The 17,762-nt window shown below is 45.3% G+C and overlaps 1 protein-coding gene across 7 annotated transcripts in view; it reads left to right on the forward strand.

Annotated features, from left to right (window-relative positions):
* Window positions 1-17,762, forward strand: part of CCDC149 (coiled-coil domain containing 149) — a 93,761-nt gene that overhangs the window by 50,579 nt on the left and 25,420 nt on the right. For all 7 annotated transcript variants that reach the window (XM_084890629.1, XM_084890630.1, XM_084890624.1 and 4 more), the window contains 3 exons: window positions 14,338-14,454; window positions 15,258-15,430; window positions 16,172-16,244. In XM_084890629.1, coding sequence (XP_084746755.1) covers window positions 14,338-14,454; window positions 15,258-15,430; window positions 16,172-16,244 — 363 coding nt within the window. The remainder of the gene's footprint in view (window positions 1-14,337; window positions 14,455-15,257; window positions 15,431-16,171; window positions 16,245-17,762) is intronic.

Genomic DNA, 17,762 nt, shown 5'->3' on the forward strand with positions numbered 1-17,762 from the left:
GGAATTAACATTCTTGGTTCCTAATCAGTAGACAGTATTTGATAAATCCTTATGAAGGAATGGAATGGAATAAATGAATGAGTGAATGAATGAATGAATGAATGAATAAAAGGAATGAAAAGAAGAGCAAAAGGGATCAGAAAAGAAAAAAGGATACAAGAAAATAAGTGGACTCACTGTCACACTGGTTGTCAATAGTAACTCTCTTCATGGAGCAAGGAACAGTTTAAAAATTTGGAGAAAGGAGCTAGAAAGGCAAATCGTTTGTTTCATCGGAGGAAAAAAAGAAAAAAAAAAAAGGCAAACCCAAGGTGTGAGAGCTGGGGAAGGCCCGTGGAGAGCAGATGGTTCGTGGTGGACATGGGTAAGGTCCTGCTCGTTGTCCAGCTGAAGAGTTGAAGTCTGTTAAATTCTAGAAGACTTCATGGCTGCTGCTGTTGGTCCCAACTCCCACTTCCCAAACAGAGGGCTGGCGGAATCCTTTTATGAGCAGCCATTAAAGTGGAAGATTTTTATCTCCCCATTGCCATTTTAGCTGATGACCCTCATCTATATTGGGGAAGCCCAGCTTCTGCGTGTTAAGTACATTTAAGAAACAAGGTGATAGGAAATGACTTGCCTTGGATATTTTAAGGTAGACTAATTTTCCCATTTGTTCAGCTAGAGTCTGTAACCCCGTGTGCTATAAAGCATTTTCAAACAGCCTCTTGAAAGATTTGTTGCCACCTTGGCTTACAAACAGCTTAGCACTCCTGTGGGGTTGGGGACAGGGTTCTGGAACAACAGGGGTCCTGTGACCAAACACCCCCTGCGGTCCCTCTGAACAGTGCCCAAGAATTTCCTGGGGTTCCCGGATGGACATACACCCCAATCCAAACCAGATGAAAGGTGTGAGGTGGGAAATCTACTAGATACCCTCCCCTGCCTTGATAATTCTAGTTTTGAAAGGTTAATGATGAAAGAGGAGTTCTATGGGGCTAAGAAGACGACACCCTCCTGGTGTCCCCTCCTCTCAAATCATCCTGGGAAACTCAGTGTGTCAGTCTATAAGGAATAAGGACCAATTAATGATGTGGAAAGATCCAATGGCCCATGCAGGGCCTCAGTTCTGAAAGCAACCCACTGAGGAATGGCTGCTCCTCTTCCTGCGCTGGTCTGCCAGCTTCCTTGTCTGGGCGTTAGGAAAAGTGCCGGATCAGGGGAAGGGGACCTGGAGGAAGAAGGAAGATTCTGAGAATATAAGGATTAGTAAGAGTCGATCATCAAAGCTAGCACAGCACATCTGAATCACAAATATCCAAAAGGTGAGTGGGTGGGCCAGCTGGGTCTCCAAAAGAGGAAGCCTGGCCAGTTTCTCTTTGCTAATTTCCACCATGTAACTACTGATGCCATGACAAATGTCAGGCTCCCCAAGTGAACTCACTGACGTTGGAGTTGGAAAGACTGGCCACTCCAGAAAGAGCCAGCTTCAGCCTGCCATGGTTCTGCCAAGTGGCGAAGTGCAGGACAGCAGGTCTCTGAATAGTGTTCTGTTCAACTTCATTTTATTATAAAATTAATGAGAAAAAAAATTGATTCCTGGCCACTGTCCACATGGAGTTTTCATGTTCTCACCATGTCTATCTATACATGCCCAGAGATACATGGCTTATCTCTGGGCACTCGGTTTCCTCCCACATGCTAAAGATGTGCACATGAGAGTCTACACTGTCCCAGTGGGTATGGGGGGTGATGCCCCCTGAGATGGAAGGGCATCCTGCCCAGGTGGGTCCTGTCTTGCGCTCTGAGGAGCTAGGATAGGCTCTGGCCACCTGTGACCCTGAACTGAAATCAGTGGGCTAGGAAAGAATTATCTTCACTTGTTTCTATTCATCTTTCTTAAATGTACGTAGAGTTCATGTTTATTTCAATACTTTGGGTCTTTATTTATAAATTTGGTGATGTTTCTGTGACCAGAAATAGGCTGTAGGAACTTGACTCTTATTTATATCAATTAATCTATGATAAAATTAGTTTCGCTATATGTCGTTTCTTTAAAGTCAGTGTCCAAGGACCTATTGATGACATTGAGGACTCACTCTACAGTCCCATAGGTCCTTCTTTGGAAATGTTAAGAGACAGGTTTATGTTCTAGCTCTGTCAGTTACAGTCTCCGTGGCCTTGGGCAAGTCAGTGTTCTCTCAAGGCCTCAGTTTCCTCTGATGGAATTGTTCTCAGGTTTCATCATTCACTCATCAGCACATGATTAGGGACTTGTTATGTGTTGATTCATGTTCTAAGATTTAAGGATACATAAGAAATAACAAAGGCCAGGTACTTGTTCTCACAGAGCTTATGTTCTAGTTGGGAAGACAGACAGACAGAAAATAAAATAAACAAGTGAGATCATTAGACAGTGGTTAGTGCTGGGGGAAAAAGAGAAAGCCAGAAAATGAGGTTTAATGAGTGTGTGTGTGTGTGTGTGTGTGTGTGTGTGTGTTTGGATGCAATATTAAGTGTTTGTAGAGTGTGTAACGTAGTGCCTGGCACCCAGTAAGCACTCCACAAGGGTAAATGTTGCTGGTGTGTTTATCATGACACAGGCTCAGATCAGCTTAGAATCCTCTTGATTTCCACCAGAAATCTTCCCAGATCTTCCTTCCCATGGATCATCTGTTTCCAGTGGTCTGGGTGGGTGCCTTCCCACGGAGACAGAGACCGGGACGAGAAGCCCGGCAGATGACCCCCTAGAACTCAGCCCTCCTTATCACTACTCCCAACTTTGCCAGCACCAGCTCTACTGCTTTGGGGCAGAGTTCTGGAAGCTTCCTTGTATTTTGTGTACCCCTGGTGGGATAAGCACCTACTCGATACTCCAGGAGCCGCAGCTCATGTTCCCATGGAGGCAGCCAGCAGCTGGTCTTCTTGTCCATTGGCTTTCGTTTTTTTTTTTTTTTTTTTTTTTTTTGTGTGTGTGTGTGTGTGTGTGTGTGTTTTCATTTTGCCGAGTCTGGCATGTTAGTTCAGAAGAACGATAGGGCAGTGCGAGGTTTTCCAAAGCAAGAAGGTTCAGGGGGCAGTGCTTCTGACAGGGGCATGCATTCACACTTCCAGGGCCCCACTGCCAGCTTCAATGGAGCTTTTTGTGACATTCCATAAACCCCGGGTTTCGCCCTTAATAATGAGCTTTATGTTGCACCAGCTGACGTCTTTCAGTGCCTCTGTTTTATCTGGTGCTGGCACCATAAAACAATGGAGCCCTTCTGTGACCATACCTCTACTGACGTGGGACTTTTGGATAGATCCAGCGGGCAAACCAATTAAGTCAAAGCCACGAGCCAGTCCAGACAGACCAGTGAGCATGCAGGTGACTAATTAAAGTAGACTTCACTAAAAAAGGAAGGAAAAGAGCTGTGCAGTGGGTGTTTGTCATGGTTCTGGATGAAGGGTCAGGGAGCTCTTAGTAACTGGTTTCTCTTGATGCTTAAAGCTCAGAGGTGTCCCGTCGTGCTGAAATCCCAATGAAGAGGGCGCTTAATGGAAAGCTCTCACCTTGGCGCATTATAGAAATTAATTACAGAGAACTGAAATGAGGGATAAGAGCCCTTTCCTGGCTCCAGCCCCATTGTACAATATCTTACTTGGACTGGGATCTTGACTGTGAACTACAGGTAGTGCTCAGCTGGGTCAGTGAGCAGCTGGGCTGTGGTCGGCAAACTATGGCTGGCGAGCCACATGCAGCTCTTTGGCCCCTTGAGTGTGGCTCTTCCACCAAATAACACGGCCTGGGCAAGTCTATTTTGAAGAAGTGGCGTTAGAAAAAGTTTAAGAAATTTGGCTCTCAAAAGAAATTTTAATCATTATACTGTTGGTATTTCGCTCTGTTGACTAATAAGTTTGCTGAACACTGCCCTAATGTTTTGTTGGCAAATGAGCAAGTTGCTTTTGGTCTCAGAGACCATCTTTGAGCCTGCTCTAGCTTATATGAGCTTGTAGCATGGATTGCCCAGGTGACCAACACAGCATAGTTTTGGACTTTAATCTCATTGACCATATAGTATAATTATACTTCTTAGTAGAGAACTGGTTCTGAAAGAGATTTCTGCCCAAGACTGATCTTATAGCAACCATGCCCAAAGCCTACAAAAGCAGCTTTCATACCATTTGGTGGGACACTAAAGATTGTGGCTCTGGGAGCAGTTGTACTGAATTGTCTGAAGGTCTTTCAGGGCCTTTGTAGCTGTGTGATCTTGTGTCACTTGCTTGACTTCTCTGTGCCTTAGTTGTTTTCATTGGTATAGTGGAGATAATATTAATACTTGCCTTATGGTAGGTGATTCAGTTCATATTTATTGGGAACCTGACTACAAGCTCTGGGGATAGGACAGTAGTGAGTGAGCCCCTGCTTTCATGGGGCTCCCATTGTAGTGGAGACTGATGGGCAATAAACAAAAAAATTTTGATATTATATGCCAGGACTGACCATCGAACCCTAAGTGATGGGTGAATGATTACTCTGACGCACGTTTCTGTGAAAGAGAGGGTTAAGGGACTGCCTGGTTAAAGGACCCAGACAGCCCTGTTAGCCTGCCTCCTTATGCTTTTATTGTAGTAGCAGCTTGAACTAAAATTAGCTATTAGATACTACAATAATAACAGGGTAAGCATCCTTGAGAAGACACATGCATTTGTAGTATCTTTTTAAGCAAGGACGTTTGAAGTATAAATATAAAGATTCCAATAAAACACCTAGGGGCTCACTTATTTGGAAAAGTCAAGACATGGCCTGTTGCTTTTGGCAAGGGCCCACTAGAGGCCCCTGACCTTTCAGAGATTCCTCCTTACTGACTTTCCAACCAAGTCCTGTGCTTCCCCACAATCATATTTCACAGGTTTTCACATGTGAACGAACACCTCTGACCTAGTCAGTAGTATCATGAAATTATCATTGACACTTTGTATTCTTTTTAGAGGTGGGTAAAGGTGGGTCTCAAAGTTGATAGACTTATATTTGATAAAATACAGTAGTCCCTCCTTATCTGAGATTCCGCTCTCCACAGTTTCAGTTATCTGTGGTAGTTATGGTCCAAAAACATTAAATGGATAATTCCAGAAATAAACAATTAATAAATTTTTAATTGAGGGCAGTTCTGAGTATCGGGGTGAAATCTCCAGCCATCCCACTCCACCCCACAGGGAGTGGGGTGTTTCTGCATCACATACACTCCAGTGTTTCTGCATCACATACACTCCTCACCCATCAGGCAGTTAGTAGCCATCTCGGCTATAAGATCCTGATGTCATAGTGCTTGAGCTTAAGTCACCTGTAGTTGACTTACTAATGGCCTCAAATGGCACGAGTATGATGCTAGTAATTTGGGTATGTCAAAGAGAAGATGTACACTGCTTCCTTTAAGTGGAAATGTCTGTGTGTATAGGAAAAATCATGGTACATGTAGAGTTTAGTACTATCCAAAGTTTCAGGCAACCCCTTGTGGTTTTGGAATGGATCCCTCTCAGAGAAGGGGCCCTGCTGCATGATATATTGTGTCAGAAGGTGCTAACTAAGTGCTTAGTAAATCACAGACTATGTAGCATGCAGCCTGGCCGAATTGGGGTGGGAGAGGGAGGGCAGGCGCAGAATGGGGGCACTGTTTATATTGGGAAGGAGTATCTATCTAATCATGGGCAGCTCTGAAGGAACCGTGGTGGGAGGTGGTCAAATAACCCGGGTAAGAGGTGAGGAGACCCTGTAGGTGGAGCTTGGTGTGGTAGAGGCCCAGCTTGGGGGCCAGTGAGCCTTTTGTGAGGATGAAATAGCAGAAGTTATACAAAGCTAACAGCACACACTCCACGGTGGGGGCATTGTGCAGTATTGTTGTTGTTGTGGAGGGAGGCAGCATAGCAGAAGCTGTAGGACTATACATGGCCAGGGTTCCACGCCTGGCCCAGACATTGGTAAGGTCCAATGTGGGCCAAACTGTCTGTGTGTCTCAGTTTCTCACCTGAAACTGAGGATAGTAGCAGCACCTTGTAAGGTGCTTGTTGGACTTACATGGGTTAACATGTGTGAGCACCCAGGACAGGGCCTGGCGGGTAGTTCTGTGCACGTGTTTGCTCTGAGTGTTAAGATTGAAACCTTGGGTGAGGACTGCTCCTGAGCTGCTCCGGGTGAGGAGACCTGACTTCCTAGCCCTGGGTCAGCCCCCCAGGGGGGCTCTCAGCTGTAGAGAAGGGAGGACAGTGTCTGCCTCCTGGAGTTGTGGGAGGTTCCTAATTTAATGAAATGAGAGGTCCCTAATTTAAGGAGCACTTGAGGCCCCTGGGAGAGCCAGGCACTGCTCTCAATGCCGAGCTATTTCAGTGCAGATGACAGGCAAGGCACCTGCTGTGGGCAGCTGACAGAGGGGAGCACACACGCAGGTGAAGGCGGCCATGTCTGTGGGTGCGATGAAGACAGCAGGGCAGGGCTGTTCGAGGAAGAGTAACGTGCAGGTAAAGAGCTTCTGTGATGGTGTCCAAGGAAGACTTCTCTGAGGAGGTGGCATTTAACCTGAGACCTGGAGACAAAAGGATGGGCTCTGGACAGACATGTGGGCAGGTGAGTCCAAGAGCATAGGAAGTGCGAGGGCAGGAGCCTGGTGTATCTGAAGTACGGGGTGGCTGGAGAACAGAACGAGGGGGCGTTAGCAGGGTGGTTGGAGATGGGCCGGGAGCAGCTCATTAGCCTCCAGAGGGCAGAGGCATTTATTCCAGCGCTGCGAAAAGCCACTGAAAGCATCATGTGAAGGAAACTTCTAGCATGTTGTTTGGCCCAAATTGGGTGCTCATTAGCTGGGCAACATCGATACACACTAATGAGTGTGTGCATGGTGATCTCCAGAGCCCGGGAGAGAGAGTGAAAACTGCTGGGTCTGTGGTGTTGTGTTTTTGTTGTTGTTGTTTGTTTGTTTGTTTTTTGGGAGGGGGGGTTTGTGCTTTTTTTTTTTTTAAAGTGACAAATGCTTCTGTTTAGAAGCTGAAACAAGACTAGAAATTTGGTCTTTGGTATACACAACAGAGTTGCCCACATGGGGCCTCTTAATCTCTCATGTTCAGTTTTATCAAAGGTTTCTCAGAATCAGGGACAGCGGGAGAGGGTGTGGAGAAAAGCAACAGGAAAAGCAAAGCTAGTCAGGGCCTTGTTTATTAAGCTGCCCCGCACAGCACTCTGCCCAACAAATGTTGAATAAGTGCCTCTTGGTGCTGACCTCTTCCTAGGTGAGCTATTTGCGTCCATGTTCAGGATTGGGGGTGAGGAAGGGCTAGCATCTGCATCCTTCAGCCATTCTCTCCGCCGACCCTCCCAGGAACCCTGGCAAAGAGGCACTTTAATATGAACTGTAACCAGACCAACTGTGACTGGGGATTTCACTTTCAAAGCACTACATCAACCATACATTTAAGTCAACAGCGAGAGTCACATCAACAATGAGTGGTCCTTGCCTTATATCAGTGGTTTTCTACCTTTTTCTTCTGTGGCACACATAAACTAATCACTGAAATTCTGAAGCACACCAAAAAAAAAAAGTTTTTGTTGATCTGACCCCAAAAAATAGGTATAATTTTGATTCATTCACAACGGGCAGCTATTATTATGTTGGCTGTTGTCATTTTTTTTATTTGACAACTGAAGGGTAAAGAGGTCACTGCCCCTGACTACACAGTCTGGTGTTACATGTTTTAAATATTCTTGCAACACACCGGTTGAAAATCACTGATGTATATCTTCCTATTGAGAAGATGGAGGCCCCGGAGTTGGAATTGTGCGGTGTACAGGCCGGGCAGCCATTCATAGCTGTGCTGTCTACGGGGTCACTTCAGCCTTATTATAGGTTGGATATGTCCCCATGAGATTGGTCTGTTGCAGCCTAGTCCCAGGGTGATGGTATTGCAGGTGGGGAGATTAGATCGCGATGGCACTGCTCTTACACATGGGATTAGTGCTCACAAAAGAGCCCCCAGTGAGCACTTTTGCTCCCTCTGCTGCGTGAGAAAACAGCCATCCATGAACCAGCAAGCAGGCTCTCACCAAACACCAAGTCGGGGGGCACTTTGATGTTGGAGTTCCCAGCCTCCAGAACGGTGTGAAATGTCTGTTGTTTGTTAGTCCCCCAGTCTATGATATTCTGTTATAGCCGCAGGAATGGACTAAGACGGTGGTCAGCAAACTGTGGTTCATGAGCCACATGCAGCTCTTTGGCCCCTTGAGTGTGGCTCTTCCACAAAATACCACGTGCGGGTGCACACGTACAGTGCAATTGAAAACTTTGTGGCCCATGTGCAGAAGTCGGTTTTCGGCTCTCAAAAGAAATTTCAGTTGTTGTACTGTTGATATTTGTCTCTGTTGACTAATGAGTTTGCCGACCACTGGACTAAGATAATTCCTATATTTTTTTTTAAAAAAAAGTCCCCTGTGAGGTTTGGTGGCTGCTGAGAAAGTGACTAGATCAGCAAAAGCGGGATCTGAGTGCAGATAGCACCTGGGGAGGAGTGCCTGCTCCTGCCCCTGGCTGCCCCTCACTGACTAGAGGCAGGGCAGGGTGGGGCGGGGTGGTGGTGGTGGGAGGGGGGAGATGGATTCAGGCAGATGACAGGAGGGGAGAGAGAATGGGGAAGGCTGTGAAGGATGAAACCTGAGAAGAGATCAGGGAAGGACGGGGTCATTCGGAGCCAGGGGCCTTGAGGAGGACCCAAGATTGAGTGAGGAGTTAGACTCAATGGCAGCTGGGGGATGGGCACCTAAGAGCCATTTGGCCCCTTCATTTCCAGTCCCTTCAGCCACATCCCAGCTGCAGCTGCGCCTCATCCATAAGCTGACGACTCACACCCATAATTCACTCATAAACGTTTATTTCCATCTAAGTCACCAAATGAATGCATCCGCTGATGGCAGTGTGCGCACGCCTAGGGCACTGAGCCACATCCAGGCTGGAGCTGGGAGGCGGGCTGAGCAGTCGTGACCCTATGTTTGTGAGAATTGAGCGCCCAGAGCAGTTGCTTCCTAGCCTCTTCCAAGAGGGAAAATCATCATCCATCGCCTTCCATCTACAGATGAGGCTGGTGTGGGGGCTCTGCTTCCTCCGGTGGGGGCCTTTGTGCGGAAACTTACATGGAGGATGACACTGACCGTCATCCCCATGACAGTCGTAATAGCAGCTCACATGATGGAGCGCTTTTCCCGTTCCCCGGGCTGTGCTAAGTAGCACGGAGACATCACATCTTCTCTCAAGTAGGATTAGGTTCTGAAGTCAGCATGTGAGAGGCAGGAACTTGTGTCTAATCAAAATTCCCCTGATGGACCCTTAAATTTCCTATAAAGTCCAGGGTTCGTGTAGAGCTGAACAGTGGTATTCTGTATAAATACGAACAGTATGATTTTGTCCATTTCTCAGTCTGGGACACTGAAAGCTGGGGAGGGTAAAGTCACCCAATTTTTAAAACTTTTATTTCTCAGTCTTTCTTCTCTCTCTCTCTCTTCCTCCTCTTCCTCCTCACCCCATCTTTCTTTTCTTTTTTTCTTTTTTCTTTTGCCAAACACATATATTTGAGTTCCCTAAGTTAAATGTAGTATTTAATAATAGTGTAAAGCTATACTATTGTCATATTTTTACAGTGAAGGATGCTAAGGCTCAGAGGCATCAAGGCACATGTTTGAGATTGCACAGCTCAAAGAGTGTGGGGCCAGGAGGTGAACCCCGAGGCAGGGGGACTTCAAAGCCTCTGAGCTGTCATCTGGGAAGGCAGACCTCTTCCTGGGCCTGCCATTCCTGCCGCGTGGCCTCCGTGGGCCCCTTTGGCTGACTGCACTTGAGTGTCAAAACCAACTAACGACCCAGCTATCACCAACTTGGGCCTCACTTTAAAAATAAGTGTTTCAACCAGCCTAGCCCTGAGGTTTAATAGCCGATATTGTATGCACATTAAACACCAAATGATTGTTAACATATTTATTGAAGCTTAACAGGCATCCAGTATATAAACGATGACTCTCTTATATGGCTGTCAGACCTGAGTAAACATGTTTAATAATTAATTGGCATTAAGCAAACATAATTGGGTGATTCTAAATTAAGTGCTCAGTGAAGCGGATTGTGGATGGAAAACCACCGTGGTGTTTTATTACTTAAAGTTCATGCCGCCAGTCTGGCTTTTCATATATCAAGAAAGGAGCCCCACTTTCCAAGTCATGTCACAGGCCTCCTGCTGCCTCAGACCGCAGAGGCAGGTGCCTACCTGTCCCTCCGCCCTTGGATTTGAGAAAGCTTTTTTCCTTTGGTTGGCTGTTTTTCTTTCTGTATGGCAATTTGGGGTTCTGCAAGTCCTGAGCCAAGGAACTGTGTAATGTGAAAGAGTTCTCACAGATCGGCTTTCAGTTGAATTAATCTTGGATGCTATAAACTCCACCCCCCACACCCGCCAGGCCCAATGCAGTTGATTCTCATTATTTACCATAGTTGTATTCTCTATAGTTGTTGCAAATGCTAAAGTAACACATAAAGAACTATGGCTCCTAGGAAAAATACAGGATTAGGTTTGTCAGGATTAGGTTTGTCAACCCTGAGGAAGAAGATACCTACCAAAAAGGGCTCCTGTGGCTAACTGGTCTCAAATTTAAAAGCAGAACCTAGCAGCCATTAACTTTCTCACACAAGCCACACTTTAACAAGAAGCCTGCATTAAACTGCCCATTGCTTGCACTGAACTGCCTGCCTTCAATGTGTTCCTGCCCTCTGAATCAGCCCTTACAAAGAAGTTCCTGGAATCCTATTTTAACCAATAGAACTGAGGCATTTCCTGTCCAATCAAAGCTGGGCAGCTATATCTCCATTAGCATCTTCACTGACCAATCAGAGCGTGCCTTTTGAACCAATCAGACTTCAAGGATTTGGAGTTCTCATTTGTATGAGGACGGACGAAATGGGGCTAGGATCGGGGACTTCTGTCTATATAAGTCAGCTTCCCTCTGGCTCAGGGAGAGAGAGCATTCTTCTCACAGCCTGGTTGTATCACAGTTGAGCTCTTTGCACTGAATAAAGTTTCCTTCTTCACCACATCCCAAATTGGGATTCTTGTTGAACGTCAAATTGGTGCCAGGATTCTGTGAGCCTCTGGTCACAACATTTTTGTCAGTGGATCAATACATAATCTTGTTTTATGTGCATTTTGTTTCTGTTTAATGCATATTATTTAATGCATATTGCTGATTCATCAACATTGAACTCACAACCATTCACTCTTGAATAAAACTTAGCTAACATACGTATTTTCTCTGTAAGATGCATCACAGCCTTTTTGTGCTTAGGAACATTAGGTAGCACTTCAGCATTATGCTTGAGGGCCATTTTAAACAGAAAAAAAAAAAAAAGCCGAAAAATGTGGCACTAAATAGACCACGGAAAGGACACTGTGTAGAGAGCTAAGCGAGGGCAGAGCATTGCCTCTTTCAACCTCAGCTGGGAGCCAGATTAATAAACAACGCATGTGTTTTTTTGCAACTCTGCACTTGTTCACCCATGCCCATGCAGGATTTAGAAGTGTCATGGGTGTTGATTTTGAGATTGCAAATAAATTTGGGCAAGTTTGAAAATACAGAATCCTTGACTAGTATGGCTCGACTATGATCAGATTCCATCAAACACATGGTCTGTGTATAGCCTCTGCCAGGTCTTCTATGAGCTGTTCTGCTGCCTGGAACATTGTCTGTCCAACCCCAATGATGCTTTAGCATATAGTAGGTGCACAATAAATATACTAGTATGTCCAGTTCAACTGAGTAGTTCTTAAATAAGAAGCCCAAGCCGAAACCGGTTTGACTCAGTGGTAGAGCGTCGGTCTGCGGACTGAAAGGTCCCAGGTTCCATTCCGGTCAAGGGCATGTACATTGGTTGCGGGCACATCCCCGGTAGGGGGTGTGCAAGAGGCAGCTGGTCGATGTTTCTCTCTCATCGACGTTTCTAGCTCTCTATCCCTCTCTCCTCCTCTCTGTAAAAAATCAATAAAATATATTTAAATAAATAAATAAATAAATAAGAAGCCCAAGCTGATGTCCTTTGAAAATGCTCTTCATGTTTCTCCAGTCATCATTTCTTTTCCAAGTTGGTTATTATTTCAATCTACTTAATATTCTACTTTGCCTTTTAACTTCCTCTCACCTGCCCCTAAATCCTTCAGAAACTTGAAAATGAAGCCATTTCCTCTACTGGCAACAAATCCCTCCAGATTCATTGGAAGGAATGGGGAAAAGTGTATGCCAAGGAGGCACTGCTGGCCAGTGGGACCTGTGTGACAGGGAAAAACTATCCCCAGGATCTCATCCATATATGAAGCGCGTCCACACACACCCTACAGGGAGGCGGGGGTGTCAGGCTTACTACCTTTATAGAAGAATCACCCGGAAGTAGTACCGTGACTTTTAAAAGTCACTCTAATGGCAAGCTGCCTGGCTCTAATGGGAAGATAAAGGGTCTTCTGGCACCACTGGATCTTCCTGGTCTCACAGAGGTCCCACTGTTGCTCTACCTGGAGGTTTGGCGCTGCCTGTGAAGCTTGGCCCTGCCATGTGGGGAAGCTATGCATTCTGTGGGGATCCTTGTGGAAACTGCATTTCTGGAATTATTTCCCTAAGGACCTAAAAGCATGTGAATAAACATATGTTATGAAAGTCATGCATAGTTATTTTAAAAGTTTGGAAACTACAAGAGTTGGCAAAGATGTGGAGAAAGGGAACCTCACATACTGTTGGTGGAAATGCAGACTGGTGTAGCCACAGTGGAAAACAGTATGGAGTTAGTTACCTAAAAAATGAAAAATGGAACTGCCTTATAACCCAGTAATTCCACTTCTGGGAATGTATCTGAAGAAACCCAAAACACTGATTTGAAAGAATATATGCATTTTACAATAGCCAAACTATGGAAGCAACCCAAGTACTTATCAATATTTAAGTGAATAAAAAAAAAAAAAGTGGTACATATATATTATACAATGGAATATTACTCAGCCATTAAAAAAAAAAAAGAATGAAATCTTACCATTTGTGACAACAAGGATGGACCTACAGGGTATTATGCTAAGTGAAGTAGGTTAGTCAGAGATAGACAAATGCCATATGACTTCACTTATGTGTGGAATCTAAAGAACACTATAAGTGAACAAACAATACAGACTATAAACTGATGGTTGAAAGAGGAGGAGGTTTAGAGGACTGGATAAAAAAAAGGCAAAGGGTATGAGAAGTATAGATTTGTGGTTAAAAATAGTCTCGGGATGTAAAATACAGCATAGGGAATACAGTAAATAATATTGTAACAACTATATATGGTGCCAGGTAGGTATTGGAAATATGGTGGGGAGGGAACACTTTACAAAGTGTGTGAATATCTAACCACTCACTATGATATACGCCTGAAACGAAAGGAAAATAATATTGAATGTAAACTGTCATTGAAAACATTTTTTAAATTAAAAACAAAATAAAGAGCAGCATACACAGTCTCGCCATCACTTAAACATTTTAGTATTTTGATATATTTGGTAATGTTTTTCTTTTACCCATGGGTTCTCAGTATAATTTTAGTCCTACTGCATATGAAAGTTAGTAACCTGCTTCCCCCCCTCCACTTCACATGGCATTCTAAACATGTCAGTGGGATCACATAGTTCACATCACCCTTATTTAAATCAGCTACAAAGAAGCCCATTGATTGATTGCATTATGGTTTGCTAACAATTCCGCTATTGTCAGAGGCTCTTCTAGTTTGTTTACTTGTTCTATAAATAACAGTGCAATCTGCCTTCTCTTATTTTCCTAAAGCTAGGAAATTCCTGTCTGGGATTATTCTTAGCCCAGATTGTCAGGAGTGAAGTTACTGGGTCATTAGGTTGGGACATTTTTAAGGCTCTTGATAATATGGCCTCATTGTTAGGAATGTAGAGAAGCATGCTCACCTCAGAGTGTGCTCTCATCTTTTTTTTTAACTTTCTGCTAAGTTTAAAAGAAACCCAGAGTTGGTTTCCTCACCAGGGCTGTGCTACACAGGACATCCACCTTCAAATGCCCAAGCCTGTGCTTCTATAGCCTCGTACCATGCATACATACACACATGCGTATGTGCATGCATGGACAAAATACAGTATATTTCTAAAAATTTATGATATTGGCAAGTAATTTCTTTGTCTTCTGCTTTTCCCCGGCATTTCTTGAAAATCTTTCAAAACTTCCTGCCTGGTGTGCTTGGGTTTGTGTGTTTTTTTGTTTGTTTGTTTAGTCTACTCATTTTAACTCTCTCCCTCTCTTTCCTACTGATGGAAATGCAGCTCTTGAGGATGACAATTGCCAAACAGAGGCTTGGGGATGAAGAAATTGGTGTGCGGCACTTTGCAGCCCATGAGCGGGAAGACCTGGTTCAGCAGCTGGAGAGGGCGAAGGAACAGGTATGGCTAACATCCGTTCGAAGCAGGAGATGTATTTGCACAGCTGGACACAACGCAAAGAAGAGGGGACAGTGTCCCTGTAGCCCAGAGGGTGTAAGGTGCCTGGGATGCAAGTCAGAGGGGAAGGAGGGTGCCAGCCCAGTGCTTTTCCTTCGGGGTGCTACTCTGCGAGGCTCCTAAGCCACCTCTGTGCTTCTGGCTTCCAGCAGGTCTGCTCTGTTACTTTGGATACCATTGTTCTGAACACAATAAGAGACTCCCCCCCACTTACCCAGGATAGACAAGGAGAGAACAAAACGTGACAAACTGGCCTTAATTTGCAAGTTTCCGCTCAAATGCTGAGCAGTGCTTTTTAGGCAAAATCTCAACGGGTACAGAGTCCTAGTTAGGGAACAGCTAAGAGAGGCCCAGGCTTGCTTTCCTTCTCTCGCTAATTGGTTTTGAAGAGCAGAACACGGGTTTTGGGCCTAGAGAGGCTTGGAAAAGCCTGTGTTTGTAAGACTTTGTTCCCAGCATCGGGATTTGGTCTCTCCGAGCCTCTGATTTCAGGGCGCACTGCCCACTCCCTTGATCAGTTCTGTTTCTCCAAGCCGGTGCACCCCTCCCACCTTAGACAGAGTGAGTGTCTGGCAGGACGCCGGCCCCTTCCTTTTAGCTTTGATCGTATTCCAGTGAGTGGCTCTTAGGGTTTTACAGCAGGTGGGTCATCTTAGGCTCTCTCTAAAAACCAGCCAGCCACGCAGAAAGCCCCACCGCGGGTGCCTGAAGAACGTCTTGAGGAAGGGCGCTTCCTCTGGTTTCAGATTGAGTCTCTGGAGCATGACCTGCAGGCCTCTGTGGATGAGCTTCAGGACGTGAAGGAGGAGCGGTCTTCCTACCAGGACAAGGTGGAGAGGCTCAACCAGGAGCTAAACCACATCCTGGGTGGCCACGAGAACCGCATCATCGACGTGGATGCCCTGTGCATGGAGAACAGGCAAGTGGTTGGGCCGGGCCTGCCGGCAGGCAGAAGGCTAGCTCACCACCGGCCCGAGGGCTAGGAGTTATTTGCAGCCCTATTCACATTTGGGGGAATTGCCTTACCATGGAAGGAACATCACACTCTCCCCACCCCCCACCCAAATAATAACATTAATGTCACAGATTAGTAGTCCGTGTCAGAAAGAAGCACCACACACCTGCATGCCCACGTGTGCCCCTTCCTCTCTCCCCTCCCACCCAATTGGGCGAGAGGGCAGGGAGCCAGTGAAAGCTGCCTGTTACTGCTATCAAGGAGAAAGAAAAGAATGAGAAAATAAATTGAGAAATTCCCCGAGCTGCCTCTTTTCCCCGAGGCAAATTTCAGTGTGTGTATGTGTCTAACTCAATGTTATGTCTGCTGTTGCTTCTTCCCAGTGGAATCATCTTAATGAGAATTATGTGAAAAGCGTGCGGAGATCCCTTAGGGGATCTCTGCACGGGGCTCTTCTTAAGCGGGGTTTCTGTGATTTGGGCATATTTGACCTTGATCGCAGCCACTTAAGCAGAGGTCGCACAGACCCACTTCCCCCACCCCTCCCTTCGGGGGTGAGAAGCATTGTATGTAAAAGATGGCTCTTGAAGCCTGTGCTCTTTCCTCCTCTCCTATGTGAATGTATGTGTGTTGTTGTTGTTGTTTTTTGTTTGTTTGTTTTTTGCCCCCAAACACTTGTTTTTTTTTGGTCCTTGTTTTTTCCAGGTACCTTCAAGAGAGATTAAAGCAACTTCATGAAGAGGTCAACCTCTTGAAATCCAACATTGCCAAATACAAGGTAGCAGAACCATGGCGATGGCATTGGCGATTCCATTGCACATCCAAATGTCATCCTATTTCATTCTCTTGTATGTGCCAAAGATATTGTATGTGCCAGGGAGAGGCCCTTAAGAGCTTTAATCAAGGTAACTAACGAGAATTAAACCCGAGACAACAAAACAGCTTTTGCGAGAGTTCCTTCCATCAGGACTGGGCACACGGAGACCCCAGAATCCAGACACGGCCCCTTGACAGTCCATGGGACCTCAGGCTTCTTACCTGGCTTTTCCTGACACTGTTCTGTCACCAGATGCTATTGGTCTTATCCTCGCCCCTAAGAAAATGGTTTCCGAGCGACGGAGAAACAAAGATTAGGAAGTCACAACCCAGACCATAGTGTTCACGTCACCCTGAAGGACAAGGTGTCTGAGTTCTCCCCGCTGTTGTTTCGTCTCATTCCAGCGCTGTTAGTTTGATAATATCTATTTCTGCAGATGTTTCTTGTAAGTGTTATAATTAGAGAAATCTCCTGGGTTTCTCTGCTTTGAAAATAGATTGATTTCCCTTGCTGAGGGGGAAGTTTTACAGCAGTCTGGATGCTTGGGGGAGAGAGCCTTCTCATTTTCCTGGCGTTTGACGTGGGCTTGTTTATTCTCTCAGAAATCTCCATGCTGTTCCTCTTTTCCGTTCTGTGGGAGCCACACATTAGTTTATACCTGTCTATATATACCCATGCAGCCAGAGAAGAATGCAGCTTGAAAGATGTATAATTAATATATAACTTTAAAATATGCACAAATGCACTCAAGTACATGTATTCTGCTCTTCCGTGTGCCAAGCACCGGCTGTATAGTACATATCATTTTTTTTTTGTTTTAAAATATATTTTTGTTGATTTTTTTTTTTTTTTTACAGAGAGGAAGGGAGAGAGATAGAGAGCTAGAAACATCGATGAGAGAGAAACATCGACCAGCTGCCTCTTACACACCCCCTACTGGGAATGTGCCTGCAACCAAGGTACATGCCCTTGACCGGAATCGAACCCGGGACCTTTCAGTCTGCAGACTGAAGCTCTACCACTGAGCCAAACTGGTTTCGGCCATATCATTTTTTTTATTAACAGGATTATTTGGGTATAATTTGGTTCCGTGTTCTTTCTTTTAAACATATTTTTATTGATTTTCGATAAGAAGGGAGAGGGAGAGAGAGAGAGAAACATCAGTGATGTGAGAGAATCATTGATCAGCTGTATCCTGCATGCCTCCCACCAGGGATCCAGCCCACAACCTGGGTATGTGCCCTGACCCAGGGAATTGAACCATGACCTCCTGGTTCATAGGCTGATGCTCAACCACTGAGCCACACCAACTGGGCAGTACACATCCATTTCGATGTAAGAGTCTCTTCTAGGAATGACATTTAGGTGGCACCAATGCACTTCCCTTTCTGTGACCACGGCAGGAATCACTGATTGGCTGTGGTTGTTTTTCCGGCCCAATCACGGAATCCTTCCAAATACCACCAACGACTTCTAGGC

The sequence above is a fragment of the Pipistrellus hanaki genome (genome assembly GCF_964339955.1).
Source record: "Pipistrellus hanaki genome assembly, chromosome: 1".
Taxonomy (NCBI): Eukaryota; Metazoa; Chordata; class Mammalia; order Chiroptera; family Vespertilionidae; genus Pipistrellus; species Pipistrellus hanaki.